This window comes from Globicephala melas, chromosome 19 (genome assembly GCF_963455315.2).
Source record: "Globicephala melas chromosome 19, mGloMel1.2, whole genome shotgun sequence".
NCBI classification, from domain to species: domain Eukaryota; kingdom Metazoa; phylum Chordata; class Mammalia; order Artiodactyla; family Delphinidae; genus Globicephala; species Globicephala melas.
The window spans coordinates 790,758-818,385 of record NC_083332.1 but is presented as its reverse complement, the minus strand read 5'-3'; the positions used below and the strand labels follow the sequence as shown (position 1 = coordinate 818,385).

General features: G+C 43.6%; 2 protein-coding genes across 2 annotated transcripts in view; both read right to left on the bottom strand.

The window, feature by feature from the left end:
* The window catches only part of LOC115848010 (zinc finger protein 256-like), a 42,517-nt gene extending 40,946 nt beyond the window's left edge, over positions 1-1,571 (bottom strand). Inside the window, exon 1 of the mRNA XM_060288944.2 lies at positions 804-1,571. Coding sequence (XP_060144927.1) covers positions 804-1,121 — 318 coding nt within the window. The 5' untranslated portion in view covers positions 1,122-1,571. The remainder of the gene's footprint in view (positions 1-803) is intronic.
* Positions 1,572-2,184: 613 nt separating this feature from the next.
* LOC115847989 (zinc finger protein 814-like) lies at positions 2,185-27,628 on the bottom strand. The gene is made up of 3 exons (XM_030848262.3): positions 27,380-27,628; positions 24,687-24,816; positions 2,185-13,459 (listed from the first exon to the last, which is right to left on the bottom strand). Exons 1-3 carry the CDS (start codon positions 27,416-27,418, stop codon positions 10,632-10,634), a joined length of 2,997 nt encoding a protein of 998 aa, XP_030704122.2. The 5' UTR covers positions 27,419-27,628; the 3' UTR covers positions 2,185-10,631.

Below are 27,628 nucleotides of genomic sequence, written 5' to 3'. Positions count from 1 at the left end.
GAACACGTGGGAAGTGAAAGGCAACCACGGCTGGGCTCCATGTGCGCAGGACTCCCCTGTATTCCCACCCGACCCTGGAACCTGGACCTCGGGTAACTTACTAACGTCTGTGTTTCAATCTTAGTGCTGCCTCTTACCAGATCTCTGACCTTGGACAAAGGCTCTACTTCTCTCTGTCTCAATGTCTTCGTCACCCACATTCCAGTCTGTTCCCTCTCTGAGCAGCATTTTGATAACTTTTAAAACCCTAACACATGGGGCTTCCCTGGTGGCGCAGTGGTTGAGTCTGCCTGCCGATCATGGGACACGGGTTCGTGCCCCGGTCCAGGAGGATCCCACATGTTGCGGAGCGGCTGGGCCCGTGGGCCATGGTCACTGAGCCTGCATGTCCGTAGCCAAAAAAATAAAGAAAAATAATAATAATAAAAACCCCTAACACATAATGGGTCCCTCTTCTGTCCACTAACCTCCACGGCCTCCAGGTCCCTCAGAATAAGGAACAACCTCTCTGCCGGTCCACGTGCCACTCCGGCTCACTCTGTTTCCTGCAGACATCAGATGGACCCCAGGTTTCCCGAATCCTCCCGCCTCAGCCCGACCTCCAAGACTTTGCACCTGGCGGTCCCTCCGCCTGCCACCCTCTCCCACGCGCCATCACACTCTCAGAAACAGGGCCCCACCCAGGACCGCCTCACAGTCCTGGACACAGCCTGGGCTGCGGGGACATGAGTAGGCGCCCCGCACTCGGGGCTTTAGTGTCTGGTGGAGTGAGGGCGGTGAGGGCCCGGAGGCCGAGCAACTACCTGAGGCGGGTCCCTCAGTGCCGCCGCCGCAGACGCCATAGCAGTCCGTGGGCGGAGCGGGGCCGGGAGCGGCGAGAGAGGAGGTGGGACGCGGGGATAGCGGTCCGTCTCCCGGGCCTGACGCGGGGCAGTCCGGGCTGTGTCGCCGAACCTCAGACCCGCCTCTATGGCGCGCAGACAGCGCCTCCTCTCGCGCTTTTTCAGTCCCGTCACCCCGGTGCCCCGTAGCCAGAACAGACCCAGGGCAGTTAAAATGGACGCCACAAAGAGGAGGCCGGAAGTCCTGCCCTGACGTGAAGAATTCTCCCGGAAAGGCATTTATCCTGGTGGTCCTTGGCTTACCTCGGCGCAGCATCTTCCGGGTAATGTAGTTCGCGGGGCTTTACAAGTCGCCGCAAAGGGGGTTCTCCTTTCTGACCAACCAGAACTTTTGCCAAGCGGCACAGGGAGGGATGCTGGAAAGCAGTCATCCTACCTCGAGGAAGGGAGGGGCTCTGTTCCTTGTTAAGTGCAGCAAAGTGACAAAATTTCAGACTTCGTGATGCTCACTCAGCCCTTAGAAAGTAAAAATATTATTTGAGATGCTCTCAAATGTACAGATCTAAATGGCCATATTATTACAGAGTCATTCAGACATGACTCAGTGCGTAGCTGGACACATTATATAACTGTTCTTCAAATGTATCTGAAGCCATAGTCAGTTTTATGAGTTGTATTATGATAGGCTATGAGCAAGAGAAATCAGTCCGTACAGGGCCATGACTGTGAAGAAAGAAGATGGATATTCTAAATTAGGTGGACAAGCAGAAGTTTTACCTCTGGTTCCACACAAAGCTTCTCTCTTGCCTATAGAGTCGGTGATTGTGTCCTACCCATTAAGAAACACTTTCATCCATATAATATCTTATTCCATTTCCTAATATAAACTCAATTCCTTTTAGTGTACAGACATCTATCTCAAACGGAGAGCAACTTAACTAATGTCATTTTGGTATGTGCCAATAGCTGCAACTTTCAGAGGCGCAGCACGTGTGGAAGGGAGTATCTGAACACTCATATAAAGGAGGGTATCTTAAGCTTATGATCTCGTGTCCTTGCTGGTAAGTGATTATCATTTTCCAGTGATTGCAGGTAGAGTTCTTCATGGGGAAATGAGATAATATCAGAAAAACAGTTTTGAAATGCAGGTGTCAGAAAGTTATTAATAGTTATGTAGTTATTCAAAGACAGGGGCAGATATCGCTCTGGGGAAATAGCAGATGATGTTGAAGACAGTTAATACTTCAGAGAACTTTTGGTAGGGCTTTTATTCTTGAAAATATTAATACCGGCTTGGAGAAAGAATTGGAGTGGATGTTAAGAGTAGTCAGACTAGTAAAAGTTAACAAGAATATCAGGTGTCATGTTTATTCACGGTTCTCATAAATTTTCATTGAACAAAATACTCAGTGTCAGGCACTGTTTCAGGTGCATGAGAACCATGACAGACGAAAACCTCTATTTTCATGCAGCTTAAACTCTTCAATGAACACAGAAAGGAAACATGAAAGAAAAAGTGTGTAACTTTATAGTAAGTTTTAGTGTGATATTAGAAAGTTCAAAGACTCATCTACATATCATCTAAGTCAGATATGAATGAGACTCAAAGTACAATCAACCCTGAGGCAAAACTGCTCTCCAGCTGTGAAACCAAAAGTTCCATGCTTCCAAAATGTAATAGTGGGACAGGCATAGGATAGAAATTTCCATTACAAATGGGGGGAATGGGAAATAAAGTTGTGAGGGGTCCTAAACAAGCCCCAAACCTAGCAAAGCAAACATCATGAGATCTTATGGCTCATAAATAATCTTTGGCTCAATGCTGCGCCTTCCAGACCCACTGGAGTAGTGGTCCTATCCCTGCAACTGTGCTGGATGGGTACTGCCCCCAGAAGTCTGCCTGGTGGAAATCCCACATCCAAGGTTCCAGTTGGTTTCACCTCCAAGACATTGGGGTGAGTGCTGTCGGTGTGGGCCATTGTCATGGTTGTGGAGGTGGGAGAAGTTAATGAATTTTTGAATCAGTTTTTTAAAACAGGACAGCCAGACTCCCCTCGTGGTGTGGTGGTTAAGAATCCACCTACCAATGCAGGGGACACGGGTTCGAGCCCTGGTCCGGGAAGATCCCACATGCCGTGGAACAACTAAGCCCATGCACCACAACTACTGAGCCTGTGACCTAGAGCCCGCGAGCTACAACTATTGAACCCAAGTGCCACAACTACTGAAGGTCACACACCTAGAGCCCATGCTCCACAACAAGAGAAGCCACCGCAATGAGAAGCCTGAGCACCGCAACAAAGAGTAGCTGCCCTCTGCAACTAGAGAAAGACTGCGTGCAGAAACAAAAATCCAAATGCAGCCAAAAATAAATAAATAAATTTCTAAAACGGGACAGCATGGTTTTTCGGATTGTGATGTTGAGAGAAAGTAAGGTAGGAGTCAGGTATGACACCAAGATTTTTCGTGTTGGGAGGTGGAAGGATGGAAGCTCCATCAGCTGTGTTGGGTGTTCCATAATGGAAATAATTCTCATTAGGGATATCAGCAGTTTTCTTTTTGGCCAAGTTGACGGTATGAGATATTTCATAGAACAAAAGAGTGGAGTTATTTAGCAGGCAGCTGGACACACAGGCCTGGAACTATGGGAAGGGCTTCTGGATGGACACATCTACAAAACGTGGTGGACGGTTTGTGGACCAGGAGGAGCTTTTGTTAATAGTAGTAGGAGGAATCCTGAACATGATGGTAATGCCAATAGCAAATCAGAAAGAGGAGGGTGGGTGCCACAAGTGCATAGAGAGCTTGGGTACCTGGGTGAAGGTGGGGGGGCATCATAAGCACTGGTGTGGGAGAGAGGATAATTTGTCAGGTGGCCAAGGCTGCTGAGGAATGTGCGGACATGAGATGGGTGTGGAGACACTTGTAACTGAGGCAAGATGACATTGAAGCCACCTGTTTATTCACTGCTCTACAGAATCACTAGGATTTTGTTGTGAGCCTTGGTGGTGCCTGGGGTGCTTCAGCCAGGCTGGCAGATTAGTTCATGGGCACAGTGGCTCTCTGATAGAGCAACTGGACCTGAAGTGAAGGGCCACTGGGGCTGGCTGGGTTTCAAATGAGGGTTAAGTGTACAGAGAAAGGCTGACAGGTCAGAATGGCTATCATCAAAAAGTCTACAAATAGGGAGTTCCCTGGTGGTCTAGTGGTTAGGATTCTGGGCTTCACTGCTGTGGCCCGGGTTCAATCCCTGGTCGGGAAACTGAGATCCCACAAGCCGCACAGCAAGGCAAAAGAAAAACCCAAAAAGTCTTTAAATAATAAATGCTGGAGAAGGTGTGGAAAAAAGGGGAACCCTCATACTGCTGGTGGCAATGTAAATCCATGCAGCCATTGTGGAAAACAGTATGGAGGTTTAAAAAACTAAAAACAGAATTACCACATGACACAGCAATTGCACTCTGGGGTATATATCCAAAAATACCAAAAACACTAATTCAAAAAGATACATGCACCCCAATGTTCACAGCAGCATAATTTACAATGGCCAAGATATGGAAGCAACCTAAATGCCCATCAATAGATGAATGGTTTAAAAAGATGTGGTATATATTGTGTTGGCCAAAAAGTTCATTCGGGTTTTTCCATAGCATCTTACAGAAAACCCCGAACGAACTTTTTGGCCAACGCAATGTATGATGGGATACTACTTAGCCATAAAGAAGGAAATTTGATATTTGCAGCAACATGGATGGACCTAGAGATTATCATACAAAGTGAAGTAAGTTAGACAGAGAAAGACAAATACTGTATGATATCACTTATATGTGGAATATAAAAAATACAACAAACTAGTGAATATAACAAAAAAGAAACAGGCTCACAAATACAGAGAACTAATGGTTACCAGAGGGGAGACAGAAGGGGGAATGGGCTATAGAGGGGTAGAGGAGTAAGAGGTACAAACTATTAAGTATAAAATAAACTATGAGGATATATTGAACAACACGGGGAATATAGCCAATATTTTATAACTATAAATGGAGTATAACCTTTAAAAATTATGAATCAGGGGCTTCCCTGTTGGCGCAGTGGTTGAGAGTCTGCCTGCCAATGCAGGGGACATGGGTTCGTGCCCTGGTCCGGGAAGATCCCACATGCCACGGAGTGGCTGGGCCTGTGAGCCATGGCCACTGGGCCTGTGCGTCCAGAGCCTGTTCTCTGCAACGGGAGAGGCCACAGCAGTGAGAGGCCACGTACCACACACACACAAAAAAATTATGAATCACTATATTGTACACCTGTAACTTATATAATACTGTACAGCAACTATACTTCAATTAAAATTAAAAATGTAAAAAAAAGATTTTTCTTTTTTAATAAACTGAGGTATGCAAGTCATTACAAGCTAAGCCCCAATTTAAGGCCACAAAATATACTTTTGATTTTTGTAAATAAAAATTCAAGTGGGGGGCTTCCCTTGTGGCGCAGTGGTTGCGAATCCACCTGCCAATGCGGGGGACACGGGTTCGTGCCCCAGTCCAGGAAGATCCCACGTGCTGCAGAGTGGCTGGGCCCGTGAGCCATGGCCGCTGAGCCTGCGTGTCTGGAACCTGTGCTCCACGGCAGGAGGGACCACAACAGTGAGAGGCCCGTGGACCACAAAAAAAAAAAAAAATTCAAGTGGGGAGTTCCCTGGTGGCCTAGTGGTTAGGATTCTGGGCTCTCACTGCTGCGGCAAAATACAGTAACAACTAAAAATTTAAATGACAAAAATAACGTGTATAATGTAAAAAAAATTGTCTATAATATTTTCAGTATCTATAAAACCATAAAAACATTGGGCAACATTTTGCAACAGGCAATTTTTGTGAAAACTATCCAATTACTATACAATAATCTAATTTGTGAAAATTTCGTTTTGATTTCAAAATCTACCCATAACCAGCCAGAATTAAAGTGGACTGATAATTTTAAATGTTTCCAAAACATTCTGACTGTAGAATACTTATAGAATTATAGATTTATTACTTTATCACATACTTTTATCAGCCACATTTCACTGAACTGGATTTTTAAAAAAGTAACTTGTAACCTTTCCAGAACATTCAAATGAATATTCATTGAAATAAGAATGTTTTCTAAGTAGTTATCTGTTGTTTATATCATATTAAATAAGCTATTTTTAAATAAACAAAACTTGCATTGAGTTTCAGGGGAAGGACAAAAAACTAATGAACAAAAAAACTTACGTGAAAAGACTATCTGGTATGTGAAATAGCATACTCTAATAGAATTGGTCATTTTGCATTTCAGCATAATAAATGAAATATGTTTAAAGAGGATCTGAAGAGAATTAATTTATCAGTTACGGCAAACAGAAGTAAGAGATCTCTCAGTACACTTGCAAAAGAATCAAACTATTTCTGTGATAATCCATCAATTGATGAGTGTGCTCTCAATCTCGCAGAGTAAACGGATTCAGGAGAAATACGCTATAACAATGATACACATATGGATTGAGTAAAATTTCACAGTATATTTACATGGCATTTATATTAACTTACATGGCACTCTATAAAATGGAACAAAATGAGAATGTTACTAATACAATAAAAATACCAATAAATTAGAGTTAAGTACAATAAGAGAATTGTGAAAAGGAAACTTATGAAAATATTTTCTATTAAAATTTTAAATAAATACGCCACATACAAGCTCAAAATACAAACCCTGGAATTCAGGTGTTAAGTGCTCAGTGTTTTGTTACATTCATTGATCCTCTCAGGGGCCAAAGTTAACACCTTTATGTCCAAGTCAGCAAACTGAGGCTCAAGGAGCTTCAGCAAGTTGCCCAGATTATTTCCCACTGGGGTATCCACACGGAGACCTCAGTACCCAGCAGACCCCACCTCGATGCCTGTAAGTCCATGGGGGCTGACCCAGATCGTGGATTGTGAGATGCCTCATTTATTTCTGACATGTCCCTGGGGATAGAGGGGTCTGGGGTTAGAGGAATCTGAGGACATCAGGGGGAGCTAAAGGTGGCTGGCACCAGAATGTCACCTGCAAAGGGAGCTGCATAGGAATGGACAGCTCCCCTCCTCACATCTTTCAGTGGACCAGAGGCAGGTCAGATCCTAATCCCCACCTTACATAGGAGGAAACAGGCCTGGAGAGGAGTGTTTGCCTGTGGGTCCTTTCACTGGTCAGGGATACAGAATTAAACCCAGCAGCCTGGATGAGGACTTGTGGAGTCTGACCACTGATCTCTTCATCACCCGCCCCCCAGCCAGGCTTTGGGACTCAAAGGAAAGACCAGTCCATCCTGATGAAATCTTGTCCCTGGAACTTCCCTGGTGGTGCAGTGATTAAGAATCCACCTGCCAATGCAGGGGACACAGTTTCAAGCCCTGGTCTGGGAAGATCCTACATGCCACGGAGCAACAAAGCCTGTGTGCCGCAACCACTGAGCCTGCACTCTAGAGCCCACAAGCCACAACTACTGAGCCTGTGAGCCACAACTACTGAAGTCCATGAGCCTAGAGCCTGTGCTCCACAACAAAGAGAAACCACCACAGTGAGAAACCCGTGCACCACAATGAAGAGTAGTCCCCGCTCTTGCAACTAGAGAAAGCCCGTGAGCAGCAACAAAGACCCAACACAGCAATAGGTAGATAGATAGATAGATAGATAGATAGATAGATAGATAGATAGATAGATATCTTGTCCCCATCTGCTCCAACCCACCAACTTCCACGATGATATAAACCAGGAAAATGTGTAAGCACTATAAAGCAAGGCTTTATTGTATTCTTCAGTGACTGAACTTAAGAATATAGAGAATATGTTAAAAATGTAGATTAAATTTAAAATGGTATATCTAAGTATCCACTGCATTATGAATACTGCAGATTTTTTTCAAGTCAGAAAATTCTGCCAGTAAAGTTACTCCATAAAGCAAAATCACTTTTTAAAAATATTAAAAGTATTTTAAAATGAGTGAAATTCCAACATACATCTTTGTTGGTTCATTGTCCTATTTGTTAAAGGAAGATAGCCAAGGGTCAATAAAGAAAAAGATTTCAGCAAATATTTTAACAAAGATACACAGCAAATGAATATCTGAAAAAACGCTCATCATGAATCCTTATGGAAACTCAAAAGTGAGGTAACTCTAAAAACTCAGTTAAAAGGCTAAAACTAACACAAATGATAAACCAAGTATTCAGTAGAATATGGAAGAAATGGAATTCTCATACATTGCTGGTAAGATGCAAAAGGTACAATCATTTTAGATCACAATATGTTAGTTTCTTCAAAAGTAAAACAGTTGTGGGACTTCCTTGGTGTTCCAGTGGTTAAGAATCTGCCTTCCAATGTAGGGGACAGGGAATCGATCCCTGGTTAGGGAATTGAAATCCCACATGCCACAGGGCTACTAACCTCACAGGCCGCAATGAAGAGCCCACTTGCCACAACGAAAACCCAGCACAGCCAAAAAAAAAAAAAAAGTAAAAAACAGTTGTGACTCACACATTATATTCTAAGTTACTGACAAAAGATAAAAGAAACATATATATTCTTCATATATTCATATAAAGAACACAATTTTTATACTAGCTTTATTTTCAGAAGTCAAAATTTAGAAACAAACCAAATGCCCATAAAGAGAATGGATAAACTAACCATCGCATATTGAAAAATATTACTCAGCCAAAAACAAAACAAAAACCAAAAGCACTATATACCACTGATGAATCTCAAAGTAATTATGATACATAAAGGAAAACAAAAAAATACAGTAAACAACAAATGATTCCAATAATATAAATTCAAGAAAATGCAAGGTATCTACTGTAAGGAAAGTAAATCAATGGTTACTTGGAGAGGTGAGAAAGGCAAGGAGATTATAATAGGAATGAGGTAAATATACCATGACAGATATGGTCACTATTAGGACTATGATGATGGTCTCAGAAGTTCACACCTATGTCAAAACTTATCAAATTGTACACTTTAAATATATTCGTATTAGCACATGTAAATTATACCTTAGTAAAGCTTTAAAACATAGCTCAAGATTTAAAGATCTCTATGTCCCAGTCCTTTCAGAAAATAGGTTTGGCAACCTTATACTGACTCCATCATTTCTATCCTTATGCCCCAGGGGGTTGGGGCGGCAGTCTTGCCTCAGTGGCAGCAAATATGGTGAGCAATAAAGAACATTTCCACCTGAAGTCAAACAGGAATGCTGTCTGGGTCACAAGAGCCACATCTGTGGACTAGATCCCCTTTTTTCTCTTTCTTCCTGCCCATGCAGTAATGGCCTTGAGGTGAATATTACAGAGGCTAAAGGAATCCACAAAACCTTTCAATTATTTTTATTTTCTCTGATGACTTCAGCTATACAAGATAAACATACCTGGAAGTACTGAGATTTGTGTACAAACTGATTCTCCACAGTCATTTTTACATTGACACACTAGTAGGCTGCGGCCTCTTCCCCTCCCTAGTAAACCAGTTTCTGTACCAATTATGGTTTCCCCTGGACCCAATGGTCTTAGAACCAGTGACACTAGGCCAATAAATTGTGGCCATCAGGGAATATGGCTCTCTGTAGACCTGGGGGAAGATAATCTCTCAACAGTGCTGAAGTGCCCTGTGACCTCTCCTTTGAGGAAGGGAAAAAATTCATTCTGGGGCTTCCCTGGTGGCGCAGTGGTTGAGAGTCCACCTGCCGATGCAGGGGATGCGGGTTCGTGCCCCGGTCTGGGAAGATCCCACATGCCGCAGAGTGGCTAGGTCCGTGAGCCATGGCCGCTGAGCCTGCACGTCTGGAGCCTGTGCTCCACAATGGGAGAGGCCACAACAGTGAGAGGCCTGCGTACCGAAAAAAAAAAATTCATTCTGCTTTCAAAGCTCTTGAGATTCTCACAGCTGCCACTTCTCAGGGACATCTTGGAGACTCCTAAAACACAAAGCCTCCAAGCTTCATATGAAAACCAGAAATCCCTGCGGTCTTTCCTAGGAGGCAGTGGGCAGCAATGCAAATTTGGGCAAAACTGGCAAGCTACTGTCTGCCATCATACCATCCCTCCTCAGACACAGAAATTTTGAGACCCCTAAAAGTTGTTCTCCCCTTTATGCTTACACAGTAAAAACCTGTGTATAAACTACCTGCAGAGTAAACAGAACTTCCAAGATTAAAGAGAGTGTAAAGAGCTTGTAAGGCCTTGATTATTGTACAAGCCAAAGCAATCTGCAGCAGGCAGTTACCCAGTTCATGATTTGGAAGCTGGAAAAATTTACTATTATCATGTGAGACCAACACATCCCTGTGTTGTCATTCTCTGCTCGCTGCCAGCTGAACTTTTGGTATCTTCTGGGCCAATACTGACCAGGTCCATGTCCAAGATAAGTCAGGGAGGAGTGAAAGCTGATGCCATAAATGTTCAGGTGACTCCTAACTTGGCCAATACATTGCAGGACAGAGGTCAGCTTCCCTGAACACACTGGGTTGGTGACTGATGCACACTGTGTGAACCTACCAGGTGGTGGAGGTGAAATGGCCTTGACCCCAGAGATGGAAGTGACATAAATCTGGGAAGAGCCCTGGACAGGTTAGAGAGTGCAACATAGTCCCACACTTCCCACATAACTGAAACTTATGGGGAAATCTTCCCACTGTGCATGCTCAAATGTCTGAGAGTTAATTCAGACATATGGCTCCTCAGTTTCCTCTGGAATCCTTACAATGAACAAGAAAACTGCACATCCCCAGTACATCTAAGGCCTTTCTCTAGTGTGAACTCTCTGATGTTGAGAAAGGGTAGATTTTCGCATAAAAAATTTCCCACATTCTCTACACTCATATGGCCTTTCTCCAGTGTGACCTCTCTGGTGTTGACTAAATTGGGAACTATCCCTAAAGGATTTCCCACACTCACTGCACACATAAGGCCTTTCTCCCGTGTGAACTCTCTGATGGTAGCGGAGTTTAGAGCTAGAGATAAAGGATTTCCCACACTCACTGCACTCATAAGGCCTATCTCCTGCGTGAACTCTCTGATGATAACGAAGGGTGGAACTAGAAGTAAAAGATTTCCCACATTTGCTGCACTCATAAGGCCTTTTGCCTGCATGAACTCTCTGATGATAAGAGAGGGTGGCACTACTAGTAAAAGATTTCCCACACTCACTGCACACATAAGGTCTTTCTCCTGTGTGAACTCTCTGGTGTCGAATCAGTATGGAGCTATTGGTAAAAGATTTCCCACACTCACTACACTGATAAGGCTTTTCTCCCCTGTGAACTCTCTGATGATAACCAAGGCCAGAAATAGAGGTAAAAGACTTCCCACATGCACTACACTCATAAGACCGTTCTCTATTATGAATTTTCCGGTGTGTTGAGAGGGAAGATTTTTGGCTAAAAGATTTCCCACATTCACCACACTCATAAGGTCTTTCTCCAGTGTGAGCTCTCCGGTGTTTATTGAATTGTGATCTATCCTTAAAGGATTTCCCACATTCACTGCACTCATAAGGCCTTTCTCCACTGTGCACTCTGTGATGATAACGGAGACTGGCACTAAAAGTAAAAGATTTCCCACATTCACTGCATTCATAAGGCCTTTCTCCTGTGTGAACTCTCTGATGATAACGGAGGGTAGAACTAGAGGTAAAAGATTTCCCACATTCGCTGCATTCATAAGGCCTTTTTCCTGCATGAACTCTCTGATGATAACAGAGGGTGGAGCTGGAGGTAAAGGATTTCCCACATTCACTGCACACATAAGGCTTTTCTCCTGTGTGAACTCTCTGGTGTTGAATGAGTGTCCACCTATTGTTAAAAGATTTCCCACATTCACTACAGTTGTAAGGCCGTTCTCCTGTGTGAACTCTCTGGTGTAAAAGGAGGTTATTCCTTCGGATAAAGGATTTCCCACATTCACTACACTCATAAGGCCTTTCTCCAGAATGAACTCTCTGATGATATTGGAGGTCAGACCTAGAGATAAAAGATTTCCCACATTCACTGCACTCATAAGGCCTTTCTCCTGTGTGAATTCTCTGATGATAACGGAGGGCAGAGCTAGTGGTAAAAGACTTTCCACATTCATCACACCCATAAGGCCTTTCCCCAAGGTGACCTCGTTCATGATACTGGAGGGTGGAGCTACAAGAAAAAGATTTCCCACATTTATTGCACACATAAGGCTTTTCTCCTGTGTGAATTCTCCGGTGTCGAATGAGTGTCCACCTATTGTTAAAAGATTTCCCACATTCACTGCACTCATAAGGTCTTTCTCCAGTGTGTACTCTGTGATGATAACGAAGGCTGGAGCTAAAGGTAAAAGATTTCCCACATTCACTACACTCATAAGGCCTTTCTCCTGAGTGCACTCTCAGGTGTATAATTAGGTTGTTTTTTCGGGTAAAGGACTTCCCACATTCACTACACTCATAAGGTCTTTCTCCAGTGTGAACTCTGTGATGATAACGGAGAGCAGTACGAGTGATAAAAGATTTCCCACATTCACTGCACTCATGAGGCCTTTCTCCAGAATGAACTCTCTGATGGTAACGGAGGTCAGAACTAGAGATAAAAGATTTCCCACAATCACTGCACACATAAGGTCGTTCTCCTGTGTGAGATCTCTGATGATAACTGAGTGCAGACATAGAAGTAAAAGATTTCACACAGTCAGTACACTTATAAAGCCTTTCTCCAATTTGAAATCTCCTATGTGGAAAGAACACTGAGCTATGGCTAAAAGATTTTGAGCATTCACTGCACACATAACTGCTTTCTCCACTGTGCCATGAATGGGGATAAATGAGGACAGATTTGTGGCTTAAGGATTTCCCACATTTGCTGCACTTGTACTGCCTTGCCCCAGTATGAAGTCTTAGATGTTGACAGAGGGTTGAGCTTTGCCTAAAAGATTTTCCATATTCACCACATACATGAAGCTTTTTTCCAGTGTGGATTCTCTGGTGCAGAACAAATGAGGATTTGTACTTGTATGCTTTCCCACATTCACTGCACACAAAACACTGTCTTCCACTGTGGACACCATGGTCCTGAACAAGTGTGTGTTTGGGGCTGAGGGATTTCTTGCATTCTACCCAGGTGTGACGGCTTTTCCTGCCGTGTGAAGTTGACCCACACTGGCTGATTGTGTTTGGCTTCTCCACAGTATGAGTGTCCTGTTGCTGTAGATGTCCCACGATGGTTGGGAAGTCCTTTTCAAACTCCCCACAACACAATGGCTTCTGTGACACATGGAATCTGCAGCTCTTCACAAACCAGGCCTCATCCACACTGCTTCTGAGGGTTTTCTTTTCCATGTACTGCTCCTGGTGCTGCTGAAAGTTTGCACTAAAATAAAATCGTTTTGCACATGCTCCACACCTCAAAAGTTTCTGGCTGTGTTGTGTTTCCCGGCACTCAGCCAAGTGGAAAACATTTCTCAAGACTGGACCACACATCTCACAGGGGTGTGTCTTCTGGAAAGACAAATCTGCCTTGGGAGTCCTAGCCTGTGACACTCCTAGAGAAGTGATCTGTTCAAAAGGTGCCTCTGCATCCTCTGCTCCACAGCAGCAACCTGAACAGAAAGAAATGCTGGTCAAGTACATGTCGACTATAGGGAAGGGTCAAGTTCATCACAGATGTCCATCTGTCTCATCTAGGTATTAGTCTATGAGATGCTTTTCAAGATACAGAAGTTGGAATTCAGTTGAAAGAGCAGCCGACTGTTTTGCATTACTGAGCCTCAAGATCACAGAATAGTGGAGACCTCACCAGGGGAAGGAAACAAAACACAGAGTGTGACACAAGGAAGAGAGGCAGGGTCTACAACTCATTTCTTTCCCAACGGCTTCTTGCAGGATTTTTCTGCTGCTGATGTGAGATGGTAGAAACATGCATCTAAGCCCATTAAAATCCCACAGCAACATATTAGCTGCTATTCAAAGTCAATTTAGGGAAATGTGAACATATCACAGCACAACCAATGTTGGTGAGTACTACAGAAAGAGTGGTGAGAAAAATGGGAGATGTGGAGTCCAGAGAGGTAGAAATTATCCCTGGGCTGGAAGTCACCATAGGAATTACAAGTAGTAGAACTGACAAGTCAGGCAAGTGTTAACAGTGGAAAAGGAAATATAGAAGTAAGGTATAGCCACTGCAAATGGCACCTAAACCCTGGTTGAACAAAGATAGATTCCTGGTATGATCTGAAAACAGCCTGATGTCATACTCTACTCAGCTGCCATTCACCAGGACCAGGCCCCCTCTGAGCCCACCATGCCATGACTGGAGTCATATCCATCCTGGCACATCTGTAAGCCCTAGTTAAGCAACTACATGGTACATGCAGGATACAAATCCTAAGGTAAAAACAGGACAGATGGATGACTTCTACTGTCACAGAGCAACTCAGCACATAACAGACACAGAAAACCAATCTAGAAGTGATATCAGCGTAACAGCAGAGGACACCAGCCTTTACCACCAACAAAAAACAGACAGCTAACTGCAAACAAAATTGACCCTTGGAGGACTCAGAAATCCAATTAAGACACTGCAGCAACACAATGGAAATTGAAAAGTAGAATAACCACACAAAAGTGATCGCTGGGGGGCTTTCCTGGTTGTGTAGTGGTTAAGAATCTGCTTGCCAATACACGGACATGGGTTCAAGCCCTGGTCCAGGAAGGTCCCACATGCCATGGAGCAACTAAGCCTGTGCACCATAACTACTAAGCCTGAGCTCTAGAGCCTGTGAGCCACAAATACTGAGCCCAAGTGCCACAACTACTGAAGCCCACGCACCTAGAGCCCATGCTCCACAAGAGAAGTCACCAATGAGACGCCCACACACTGCAAGGAAGAGTAGCGCTGCTCGACACAAGTAAAGAAGACCCACGTGCAGCAACAAAGACCCAACGCAACCAAAAATAAATACATATTTTTTTAAAAAAAAGGATTGCTGGGGACATCAGCTTAACAGACATGTGGAGATGGATAGGAAATAAGATGAATGGTGAGAACTATGTGTATCAGCCAAATGGTGGCTGCCATCACATTCCCCAATGCCCTGCTCTGCAAAGGACCCCAGCAGCCTTTGCTTTGGAGAACCTCAACAGGCCCCGATATAGCCGCAGATCCCACTGTCTGCACGGCAGAGAAGAGCAAGTGTTTATAGGTGTGGACACCAGCTCCCTGCTCTGCAGAGGGTACTGGCAGCTCTTTCAATAAGGTAACTAATAGCCATGACCATGGGGGACCTGCAAGAGAATAATATGCTGAATCACACCTGTTCCTCCAAAAGTAGCTATTGCTCTATTTCAAAACCATGGCTGCCACCCCCATAAATCCTGCACACACCCTAAACCCCAGAGCCCCAACTGTGAAACTGATGCCCATATTCCATAACCTGACTCCACAGCTGTCACCTGAATGCCCGTCTCAGGCACGAGATTCATGGCCACTATAGGTGAGTTAGTTCCTCAGACCCCAGACACTTCTGTGTGCACCTAGACTCCAGTCAAGGCTCCATCACTGCTCAGTGTGCGACTGCATCTCACAAAGCAAAGTCAACACTGCTGCAGGCTGTTCAGTGTCTGGGACCTTAGAACTGCTACTGCTCTGCATTTATCACACCCTAGAATCCAGATCTATATCTGCTCCACAGTGCCCACACATCAGACACCAATGCCATCACCACCATGAAGCACCACCCCCCAACCAAGAGCCGGACTTACCATCAAGAGGGAGCCCCTCAGTCAAAACATTTCCCTTGGGAGAAAGAGATCAGGAGATCCCCAGCAGTCTTCTCTACTACTGTGGATACCGACAACTTTAGCTATTGAGGACCCCTGCAGTCTTTGCTGAGACTGATCTCAGTTGACAGAGCTGGACAGACTCTAAGCCCCTGGGCCTTGTTGTAGTCGGAACAGCAACTACCCATCAAGCTGGCATACTAACACCCACAAAAAGGTGAAGATCTTCCCCGCCAAAACCTTACATAAAGTCTGAAAGAAATGACTGCTCCATTAAATGTATTAACATCAAAGCAAGGCTACATGAAACACACACAAAATAATCAAGGAAACATGACACCCCCCAAAGGAACATAATAATTTATCAGTTGCCCCAAAGAAAGGGAGATCTATAAACTGTCAGACAAGAAATTCACAATAATTGTTTTTTTTTTTTTGGCCACGTCATGAAACATGCAGGATCTTAGTTCCCTGACCAGGGATCAAACCCATGCCCCCAGCAGTGGAAGCACAGAATCTTAACCACTGGACCACCAGGGAAGTCTCTCACAATAATTGTTTTAATGAAGCTCAATGAGCTACTAGAAAACACAGACAGACAATCCAACAAAATAAGGAAAACAATATGCAAACTAAATAAAGTTTCAAACAGAGACAGAAAATATGAAAAAGAACCAAACAGAAATTATGGTGAAGAGTATGATGAACAAAACGAAAAACACAGTAGCGTATCAATAGCTAACTTGATCAATCAAAACAATGAATATGAAACTGAAGGTAGGTCTTTGAAATTATCCAATCAAAAGAGAAAAAAGACAAAACAACTAAAAAGAATTTTAAAAAGTCTACATGAATTATGGGACATTGTGAAACAAAACAGTATTTGCATAATGTGAGCCCTAGAAGGAGTAGAGAGAGAGGAAGGGGCAGAAAATTTATTTAAAGAAATAATGGACGAAAACTTTCCAAATCTGGGAAAAGTGGACATTCAGGTACATGATGCTCAGAAGTCCCCAAACAGATTCAATCCACAGACGACTTCACCAAGACACATTAAAATAAAACTCAAAAAGTAATGATAAAGATAAATTTAAAAGCTGTAAGAAAAAAGAAACCCCTCATACAAAGGAAACCCCATAAAGTGGTTTTCTTAGCTGAAACACTGCATACCATGAGAGTGAGATGATATGTTCTAGATACTGCGGTGGGGGAAAAAATTGCAAACCAAGAATACTTAACCAGCAATACTATTCTTCAGTAATAAGGAAGAAAGACTTTCTCAGACAAACAAACTGGGGAAGTTCATCACCACTTGAGTACCTCACCAGAAATGCGAAAGACTAAAGAATTCTTTTAGCTGAAATAAAAGTATGCTAACTAGGGACTTCCCTGGTGGTCCAGTGGCTAAGACTCCGTGCTCCAAATGCAGGGGGCCTGGGCTCCATCCCTGGGCAGGAAACTAGATCCCGCATAGTGCAACAAAGATAGAAGATCCTGCATGTTGCAACTAAGACCCAGTACAGCCAAAAAAAAAAAAAAGAAAAAAGAGTATGCTAACTACTAACATGAAATCATATGAAAATATAAAACACACAGGTAAAGATAAGTATATGGTCAAATTCAGAATACTCTAATACTGTAAAACTGTGTTAATCACTCAACTCAACTACAAAGGATAAAAAACAAGAGTATTAAAAACAACTATACCCACAATAACTTGTTGATGGTTACCCAATACACAGTATAAAAACATGTAAATTGTGACATCAAAAACATAAAATGCATGTGTGGGGGAAGTATAAGAGTAGATTTTTTGTATGAGATTGAAGTTACATTGTTATCAGCATAAAATAGAATGCTATGTTTTATATAAGCCTTATGGTAACCCCAAAGCAAAACCCTATACTAGACACAAAAGACAATGAGAAAGGAATAAAAGTATATTACCACAGGGACTTCCCTGGTGGTGCAGTGGTTAAGAATCTGCCTGCCAATGCAGGGAACACGGGTTTGAGCCCCGGTCTGGGAAGATCCCACATGCCACAGAGCAACTAAGCCCGTGTGCCACAACTGCTGACCCTGCGCTCTAGAACCCACAAGCCACAACTACTGAGCCCACGTGCCACAACTACTGAAGCCCGCGTGCCTAGAGCCTGAGCTCTGCAACAAGAGAAGCCACCGCAGTGAGAAGCCCGTACACCACCAACGAAGAGTAGCCCCCATTCGCCACAACTAGAGAAAAGCCCACGCCCAGCAACAAAGACCCAATGTAGCCAAAAATAAATTTAAAAAAAAAAAGGAGTTGGTACTTAAAAAAAAAAAAGTGTATTACCACAGAAAATCATGAAGTCACAAAGGAAGACAGCAAGAGAAGAAGAAAGAAACTACAAAACAGCCATACAATAATAAGATGGCAACAGTAGGTCCTAAAAATATTCTCCAATTAAATGACATACAGTGACTGAACAGAAAAAAAAAAAGACCTCAACTATATGCTGCCTACAATAGAGTAACTTCAGCCTTAAGGACACACACAGGCTGAAGGTGAAGGAATTGAAAGAGATATTCCACGCAAATAGAACTCAGAAGAGAACAGAGTAAGATATACTTAAGTGAGACAAATAGACTTTAAATCAAAAACTATCACAAGAGGGACTTCCCCGGTGGTGCAGTGGTTAAGAATCTGCCTGCCAATGCAGGGCACATGGGTTCAAGCCCTGGTCTGGGAAAATCCCACATGCTGTGGAGCAACTAAGCCTGTGCACTACAACTACTGAGCCTGCACTCTATGGTGAGCCATAACTACTGAGCCTGCGTGCCACAATTACTGAAGCCCACATGCCTAGAGCCCGTGCTCTGCAACAAGAGAAGCCACTGAAATGAGAAGCCCACACAACACAATGAAGAGTAGACCCTGCTCACCGCAACTAGAGAAAGCCCACGTGCAGCAACAAAGACCCAATGCAGCCAAAAATAAATTTTTAAAAAACAAATAAAGATCACTCTTAAAAAAAAACTATCACAAGAGACAATGTTCATTACGTAATGATAAAGAAATTGATTCACCAGGAGAATGTAACAATTTAACTATATATATACGTACCATATATTAAAAATTAAGCAAATATGACCAGATCTGAAGGCAGGAATTTTTTTATTTTTTTGGCCACGCCGCATGGCATGCAGGATCCTAGTTCCCCAACCAGGCATCAAACCTGTGCCTCCTGCAGTAGAAGCACAGAGTCTTAACCACTGGACTGCCAGGAAAGTCCCAGCAAAAGAATATTAACACATTTCTGACTAGAAATGCATTAATACATCTTTTGTTACTCAAATGTTATTGACCGGAGACGTATCAATACGTTTTTAGAGAGTGACACAATTAACATCACCGTGTGAAGTTGTTAGAACTTAAAATTGATCAAGGGTTCATTATACAACTTATGATTATCATTATCTCTCACATTTTCCTCCATTAGGTTTTTGTTCCAACCTCGTGTACATTAAACGCAAGTTTATTACCATAAAATTTTCAAAAATGATGCATTGCAAAATTGAGTGATGAAGAATTTTTTGGTGAATTTTATGCAGATACTTTCTCTGTCTGAGCGACATATATACTAGTGTCTCAGAAGACGACAGTTCTTCAGAATATAGTTCTGATTCAGACGATGTGAATATTAGACCAACAAAAAGACAAAAAACCGTAGTGAATGACTCTACTGTGGAAAGTGAAAATGAAACTCAAGAATGCTCCTTTGCTTCTATGTAAGAGTAGATTGAAGACAACATTTCACAAAAATTAGAAGACTTTATAGTGTGTCAGGTGTAACTATTGAATGTAATAACCCACCAAGTGTTAGTGAAATAACAGAATTAATTTTTGGTAACGACTTTTTCGAGTTGGTCACTTCTCAAACAAACTTATATCACCAACAGAATGAAAAATCATATAAAAAGTATGATAAGGCTTTAAAATGGACTAATGTAACCAACAGTGATATGAAGAAGCCTCTTGGGTTAATAATTTTGATGAGACAAATAAGAAAGTCACAGTGGAAAGAATATTGGTTGACTGATCCCTTACTTGAAACACTTATCAAAGATTAAGATGAGAAGAAGGTTCAAACAATGACATTTCTTCACTTTAATGATAACTCGGAAACTCCACTTCCTACAGACAGAATTTCAAAAATTAAACCTCTTTTGGCTTATTTTCTACCAAAATCTCAATCGATCTATACACCCAAACAAGAGCTATCACTTGATGAGGCAATGATAAAGTGGAGAGGACAACTCAGATTCAAAACCTATAATCCTGGAAAATTTACAAAATATGGAATTTTGGTCAGGATGCTTAACGAAAGTGAAACTGGATATACATGCAACCGTGATGTTTACATGGGTGAAGGAAAGAAACTGCAAGAAACAATATTGTTGGTCCTACAACCTTGGTTCATGGCACCATATTTACCAAGACAATTATTACAACAGTCTGTCCACATCTGTAATGTTGTTGAAAAATAAAACCAGAGTTTGTAGGACTATAAGAGAGAATCATGGTCTACCAAACCAATTAAAGGAGAAATCTAAACATCTACAGAGGGTAGAAATGACATTCTTACAGAAGGGAGAAGTGATCCTTCTTATATGGAAAGACAAGAGGCTAGTCTGCATAGTGACAACTATTCATTACACCTCCATAGCATCTACAGTAAAGGAAGACAGAAAGACTGGCCATCAGATAACTAAGCCCAATAATATGTTAGAGTATAATAAATATATGAAAGGAGTTGATCGTTCTGATCAATATCTGGCAAACTTCAATATCCTCTGGAAAACTCGAAAATGATATAAGAAAGTGGGTTTCTAGTTGAGTAACTGCAGTTTATTCAATGTATTTAAAATTTATTGTAGCCTTAATGCACAGAATAAAATGGCTTACAAGCAATTTTTAAAATAAATTTATTCATCTATTTATTTATTTTTGGCTGCATTGGGTCTTCGTTGCTATGCTCATGCTTTCTCTAGTTGTGGCAAGCAGTGGCTACACTTTGTTGTGGTGTGTGGCCTTCTCACTGAGGTGGCTTCTCTTGTGGAGCACGGGCTCTAGGCATGCGGGCTCGGTAGTTGCGGCTCATGGGCTTAGTTGCTCCACTGCACGTGGGATCTTCCTGGACCAGGGATTGAACACATGTCCCCTGCATTTGCAGGCAGATTCTTTTTTTTTTTTTTTTTTTTTTTGCGGTACGCGGGCCTCTCACTGCTGTGGCCTCTCTGGTTGCAGAGCACAGGCTCCGGATGCACAGGCTCAGCAGCCATGGCTCACGGGTCCAGCTGCTCCACGGCATGTGGGATCTTCCCAGACCGGGGCATGAACCCGTGTCCCCTGCATCGGCAGGCAGACTCTCAACCACTGCACCACCAGGGAAGCCCTTGCAAGCAGATTCCTAACCATCGCGCCACCAGGGAAGTCCCATAAGCAGTTTTTGTCAGCAGTAGCTAGAGAATGGGTAACTGATCATTCCGGTGAATGCAGTGGTAGTCCCACACCTGATCCTTCCCGTGGCGTTTCTAAAAGAGCCCCCCAAGAGATTTCCCTGGTGGTCCAGTGGGTTAGACTCCACACTCCCAATGCAGGGGGCCCAGGTTCGATCCCTGGTTGGGGAACTAGATCCCACATTCATGCCACAACTAACAGTCTGCATGTCACAACTAAGAAGTCCACCGTACTGCAATAAGAAGCCCGTGTGCCACAACTAAAAGATCCCGCATGCAGCAACTAAGACCAGGCGCAGACAAAATAAATAAAATAATAAATAAATATTTTAAAAATAAAAAAAAGAGCCTCCCCACAAAGATCCACCTTGTTGACTACCAGGTAAAATAAAAGAACATATTCTAGAGGAAATAATACCCACAGGGCTTTAAAAAAAAAATGCCTCCAGAAAGCATAGAGTCTGCTCTTCCAGGGGAAAGCACAGTGAAACGGTGTATTTGTAATAGGTGTTCTGTTCCCCTGCACAGAGATTCCTGCTATACTGCCTATCACACTCTAACAAAGTATTAGAATGCTTTAGTAAGACATGTACAAAGTTTCAAATAAATACATTAAGTGCAAAAAAAGTTGTTGATATTTACTCAAACTAACAAATTGCCGGCCACAGGCATTAGTTTCTGAAAAAATCTCCCAGTCAATAATGTGTTAATAGGGAACTTAAATATCCCCCTTTCAACACAGGTGGATATCCAGATAGAAAGTAAGGGTATCTTTGAATTGGACAACACTTTAGTCCAAATGAATATAACAGATGTATACAGAACATTCCATCCTATTACAGCAGAATATACACTCTTCTCAAGTGCATATAGAATATTCTCTAGGATAGATTATATGCTATGTCAAGCAAGTCTTAACAAGTTTCAGAAGACTCAAACCATATCAAGTAACTTTTCCTAACACAATGGATAACACTAGAAACCAGCAACAGGAGGAAAGCTTAAAAATTCAGATATGTGAACATTAAACAATATGCTCCTGGCCAATCAATCAGTCAAAGGAAAAAATCAACAGGAAAATCAAACGTACCTTGAGAAAAACAAAAATAGAAACAAAACATATACAATGTGCAAAAGCAGTTTTAAGAGAAAAGTTTAGAGCAATAAATGCCAGCATTAAGAGAAAAATCAAGTTTAGAACAATAAATGCCAGGATTAAGAGCAAAAAATGCCAGCATTAAATAAACAACCAAACTTTACATCTCCAGGAACTAGAAAAAGAACAAATTAAGACCAAAGTTAGCAGAACAAAGGAAAAAATAAAGATCAGAGCAGAGGGGAATTCCCTGGCAGTCCAGTGGTTAGGATTCCATGCTTCCACGGCAGGGGGTCCAGGTTCGTTCACTAGTTGGGGAACTAAGATCCCTGCCTGCCACATGGCACAGCCAAAAAAGAAAAAAAAGAAAGATCAGAGCAGAAATAAATGAAATAGAAACTATAAAAACAATAAAAAAAGATTAACAATACTAAGAACTGGTTTTGCTTAAAGATAAATAAAACTGACAAACCTTTCTCTAGACTTCTGAGATGGAAGACTCAAATAAGTTAACAGAGAAATAAAAGAGAAACAAAGGATCATAAAAGACTACTATGAACTGTTATACACCAACAAATTAGATAACCTAAAAGAAACAGACTAGAAACATACAACCTACCAATCCTGAATCATAAAGAAACAGAAAATTTGAATAGACCAATAACAAGTAAGGAAATTGAACCAGTAAGCAAATCTTCCAACAAAAAAAATAGGCCATGACCAGATAGATTTCATTGGTGAAATTTATATTTTAATATGTAAAACACTGATATATAAGGTACTCTACAACTCAACAGGAAAAGAACAATCTGATTAAAAAGTGGACATTTTATCAAAGATAAAATGGCTGAACAAACATTTTATCAAAGATCTACAAATGGCTAACAGGTATATGAAAAAATGTTCCTCCTGGGTTTCCCTGGTGGTGCAGCGGTTGAGGGTCTGCCTGCTGATGTGGGGGACGTGGGTTCGTGCCCCAGTCTGGGGGCATCCCACATGCCGTGGAGCGGCTGGGCCCATGAGCCATGGCCACTGAGCCTACGCGTCCAGAGCCTGTGCTCTGCAACGGGAGAGGCCACAACAGTGAGAGGCCCGTGTACCGCAAAAAAAAAAAAAAAATGTTCCTCTTCACTAATCATCTCACTGATCATCAGGAAAATGCAAATCAAAACCAAAATGAGGGGCTTCCCTGGTGGTGCAGTGGTTGAGAGTCCGCCTGCCGATGCAGGGAACACAGGTTCATGCCCCAGTCCAGGAAGATCCCACATGCCGCAGAGCAACTAAGCCCGTGAGCCACAACTACTGAGCCTGCGCTCTGGAGCCCACGAGCCACAACTACTGAGCCTGCGTGCCACAACTACTGAAGCCTGCATGCCTAGAGCCTGTGCTCTGCAACAAAGCCACCTCAATGAGAAGCCCACACACCACAACAAAGATTAGCCCCCACTCACCGCAACTAGAGAAAGAATGTGCACAGCAACAATGACCCAATGCAACTAAAAATAAATAAATAAATTTATTAAACAAAACAAAAAACCAACACTGCAAGGACTTCCCTGGTGGTCCAGTGGGTAAGACTCCACACTCCCAACGCAAGGGACCCAGGTTCAATCCCTCGGGGAACTAGATTCCACATGCAGGCAACAACTAAGAGTACACATGCTGCAACAAATAAGTCTGCATGTCACAACTAAGAGTCCGCATGCTGTAACTAAATATCCCGCATGCCACATTGAAGACCCAGTGCAGCCAAAATAAATAAATAATTTTAAAAAAACTTTGGATAAACGTATATTAAAAAAATAAATAAATAAACACTACAAACCTTGCAGTAGGACACTGAAAAGTAGCTCATCGTTCAAGTAAGTAATGACCATGATAATGCCTGCATGCCTGGCACAGGCAGGCACAAAGAAATGTTAGGTAAATGAAGGGATCAAGGGAGTTCCCTGGCGGTCCAGTGGTCAGGACTTGGTGCTTTCACTGCTGTGGCCCTGGTTCAATCTCTGGTCGGGGAACTAAGATCCCCCAAGCCATGCAGCTCAGCCAAGAGAAGAAAAAATATATATATAATTAAATTAAATTAAAATAAAAACAAATAAATAAAAGAAGGGATCAAATCTTGGACACAGAGGTGAAAAGGATCTAGACATACTGACCCAGACAGAGAGAAGGAAGTAAGGTAGAATCCATTAAGCTCACTGCAATACTACTGGCTTGGAATCCTTTTCCTAAGAGTGTTCAATACAGCAGGTATCGGGGTTGATATTGCAGGAGAAGGTAGAGGGCAGTGCAAACAGCCCAGTCCTAGCTACCACAGCAACTACACGGAAAGCTTGGGAAGCAAGTAGTGCCCACAGTTCACATGTATAAGAACAGAGCACCCCCTGGGAAAAGGAGGGTGAGGTGGGATAGAGCCTAGTCCAGGACGCTGGGAAGGCTTTGAGTCTTACCCAGTGAGGATATAAGTGCAAAGTTCTCCAGCATCACATCGAGGTACAGGCGTCTCTGAGTCTCATCAAGGAGCCTCCATTCCTCCCAGGAGAAGTACACAGCAATGTCCTCAAAGGTCACACTGCACGTCTATGAGAGAGAAAGAATGAGCTATGAACATTCTCTCCCTAAGCTCCCACAATCCATCTCATCACACACCTATCCCACCTTCATCCTCTTCCAGAGCTCTCCACCGAACAGGAATTTCAGGCCTAAGTGCCACTGATGCCCACCTATCCCTCAGGGTCTCTTCATTCACTGTGTTCAGCCCTCAACACCACTGGACAGGACAGCACAGAGATGTCATCCAAGCTCTGGTCCTGGCCTGTAGGGTCCCATCCATCCTGTCAATCAATTCCCCTGGGGTCTCTAGGCTGTGACTCACAGACACAACCAAACTTGGGTTCAAGCTTCAACCTTCAGTCCCCAAGAACAGGGCCCTGGTGCCATGAGCTAGCACTTCCTCTTAGTGTGCCCATCATTCTGTAGACTGTACCTCTCTCACATCTTCAGTCCCCACAGTTGCACTCCCACAACTATGCACGTGGGGAAAACTGCTTTGAAGGCCTCCTTCATACTTTTATTGATCCTTGCTTCAATTTTAACCACCCAGAAGCACATGTGATTACAGATGCCCATGACCCACTTCCACTTTTGTGCTGCACTCCCTGTCCCCTCAGCGGCCATCACTGTCCTCTCTCCCTCAACCTTCCTTGGAATCCTGGCCCTGACAGTGTCCATTCCAGGCACAGTGACTCTCACAAATGACCATATCTGCCCCAGACCTACCCACCATCAAGATCAAACACACCACACCACACCACACCAAACCTCACCACAAAATTCTGGTGAACCTGTACATTAGTGAATTAGCAGGATCCCTAGCCTCATCATCTTGTTTCAATTACTCCAACGCCTCCACAGCCATCTCATGTCCACTAATCTCACAAAAGCTTTAGTCACCTGTCAAACCATCCTCTTCAATTCAGTTACCCATTCTCTTCCATATGGTTACCATGTTCACTTCTATCCTTCACCTGCATTTGTGTGCTCAGCAACCCTGATCAGGTGTGGAGCAGGGAAACCACTCATCATGCACCCTCCTCTTTCAGACCAGCGAACAGCATTGCCAGGATGACCTGCATTCCCCCACATAAATGGGATCCACAGTTCCTCCCTGTTCCACACAAGAGCCACCTTCCTCCCCAGATTTCCAGACACCCAACTGCTGCCTCCACTCGCTTTCTCTGAAACATCTCAGACTCTTGACAAGGCCAAAACAAAACATCTGATATTCTCAAGTAAAATTAACCTACCATAACTTTCCCATCTCAGTTGATGGAGCTTTCATCCCATTAGCTCCTAAAACCGGAAACACTGGGGTCATCCCTGACTCTTCCCTTTCTCTCCCTCACCCGCAACATCTAAAAATCTACTTGACTCTCCTTAAAACATGGATGGAAAGTCCAACTTCTTTCCCACCTCTGTGGCCACCACCCTGGTCCAACACTCATCTGGATTATAGTAAATGCCTCCTTGGCAGCTCCCTGCCTCTTATATTACTCATACAGTCTGTTCTCTTCTTTGCAGGCAATGGAACTCACTAAGACCTGCATAAGAATCAACCCCTTCCGCTTATCCAAACCTCTCATTATCTCCATAACAGACGTCCAAATTCTTGACAATTACAGACCTGATTCTTGACACTCAGCTCTTTGGTCCTAATAAAATGGAAACTGACTGTACCCTATCTCCAGCATAGTCATACGTCCAAACATTTGCGCATGTCAGTATCTGGTCCTGTCACAATATTTCACACGTGTTTATATTGACTGACAGCAATAGCAATACCTCCGTATAACCCTTGGCCTGCACTCAGGACTGGGCTTGAGGTATCCCCAGGGTCCCCACACCCACGAGCTTGGAAAAAAGCAAGGAAGACGTTAAAGACATTACAATCCCAGACACCATTTGGGTGGTGTCAGGGACAGTGAGTGACTGGGACAACCTCCTCTTCCGTGTATAGGTTTCCTAAGTGCTTTTCATCCTTCAGAACCTGCGAAGAGGGGTAGGCAACAAGGACTGGGCTCCAGATGAGGTCAGGCCTCCCCTGTATCCCCGTCCAGCCCTGGATTCCGGTGACCTCGGGCTAAGTGACTAGCTTCTGCGTCTCAGTCCTCAATGCTGCTTCTTACTAGCGCCTTGGGCCTCACTGTCGTTTTCAGCTCCATTCTAGTTTGTTCTCTCTTTAATCAGTTTTTGGAAAACTTTTGAAACCCTAATACAGACTGTATTCCTCTTCTGTCCACTACCCTCCATGGCATCCAGGTCCCTCAGAATGAAGAAAAAACCTCTCCGCCAGCCAGTACAGGGGTCACGCTACCACACACTTCCCTGCAGATATCAGACGGACCCCAGGTTTCCCAATACTCCCGGCTCAATCCAACCTCCAAGCCTTTGCACCTGTCAGTACCTCCGCCTGTCACCCTCTCTCACGCGGCCATCACACTATCAAAAACAGACCCACCCACGAACGCCCCACCATCCCGGACACCGCGTCCTGGGCTGCGGGCACGTGAGCAGGCGCCCCGCACTCGGGGCTTTAGTGTCTGGTGGGGTGAGGGCGGTGAGGGCCCGGAGGATGAGCGTTTACCTGAGGCGGGGTCCTCAGCGCCGTCGCTGCCAACGCCATCAGAGTCTGGGGGCAGAGCGGGGCCGGTAGCGGCGGGAGAGGCGGGTGGACGCGGGCACGGCAGGCCCGGGACACCCCCGGCGGCGTCGCTGAACTTCAGACCGGCCTCTATGCAGCGGAGACAGCGGCTCCTCTTGGACCTTCTCAACCCTGTCACCCAAGTCCCGGCCCAGCGTTCCGGAGCGACAACAGATACGAAAGCAATAAAAA

Bases quoted from the DNA above. Each gene is read 5' to 3' on its own strand.
- LOC115847989 (XM_030848262.3), bottom strand. From the start codon at position 27,418: ATGGCGTTGGCAGCGACGGCGCTGAGGACCCCGCCTCAG. The intron at 24,817-27,379 runs GTAAACGCTCAT...TCTCTCTCATAG, and splicing joins CGCTGAGGACCCCGCCTCAG to ACGTGCAGTGTGACCTTTGA. The intron at 13,460-24,686 runs GTAAGACTCAAA...CTTTCTGTTCAG, and splicing joins TGCACTTATATCCTCACTGG to GTTGCTGCTGTGGAGCAGAG.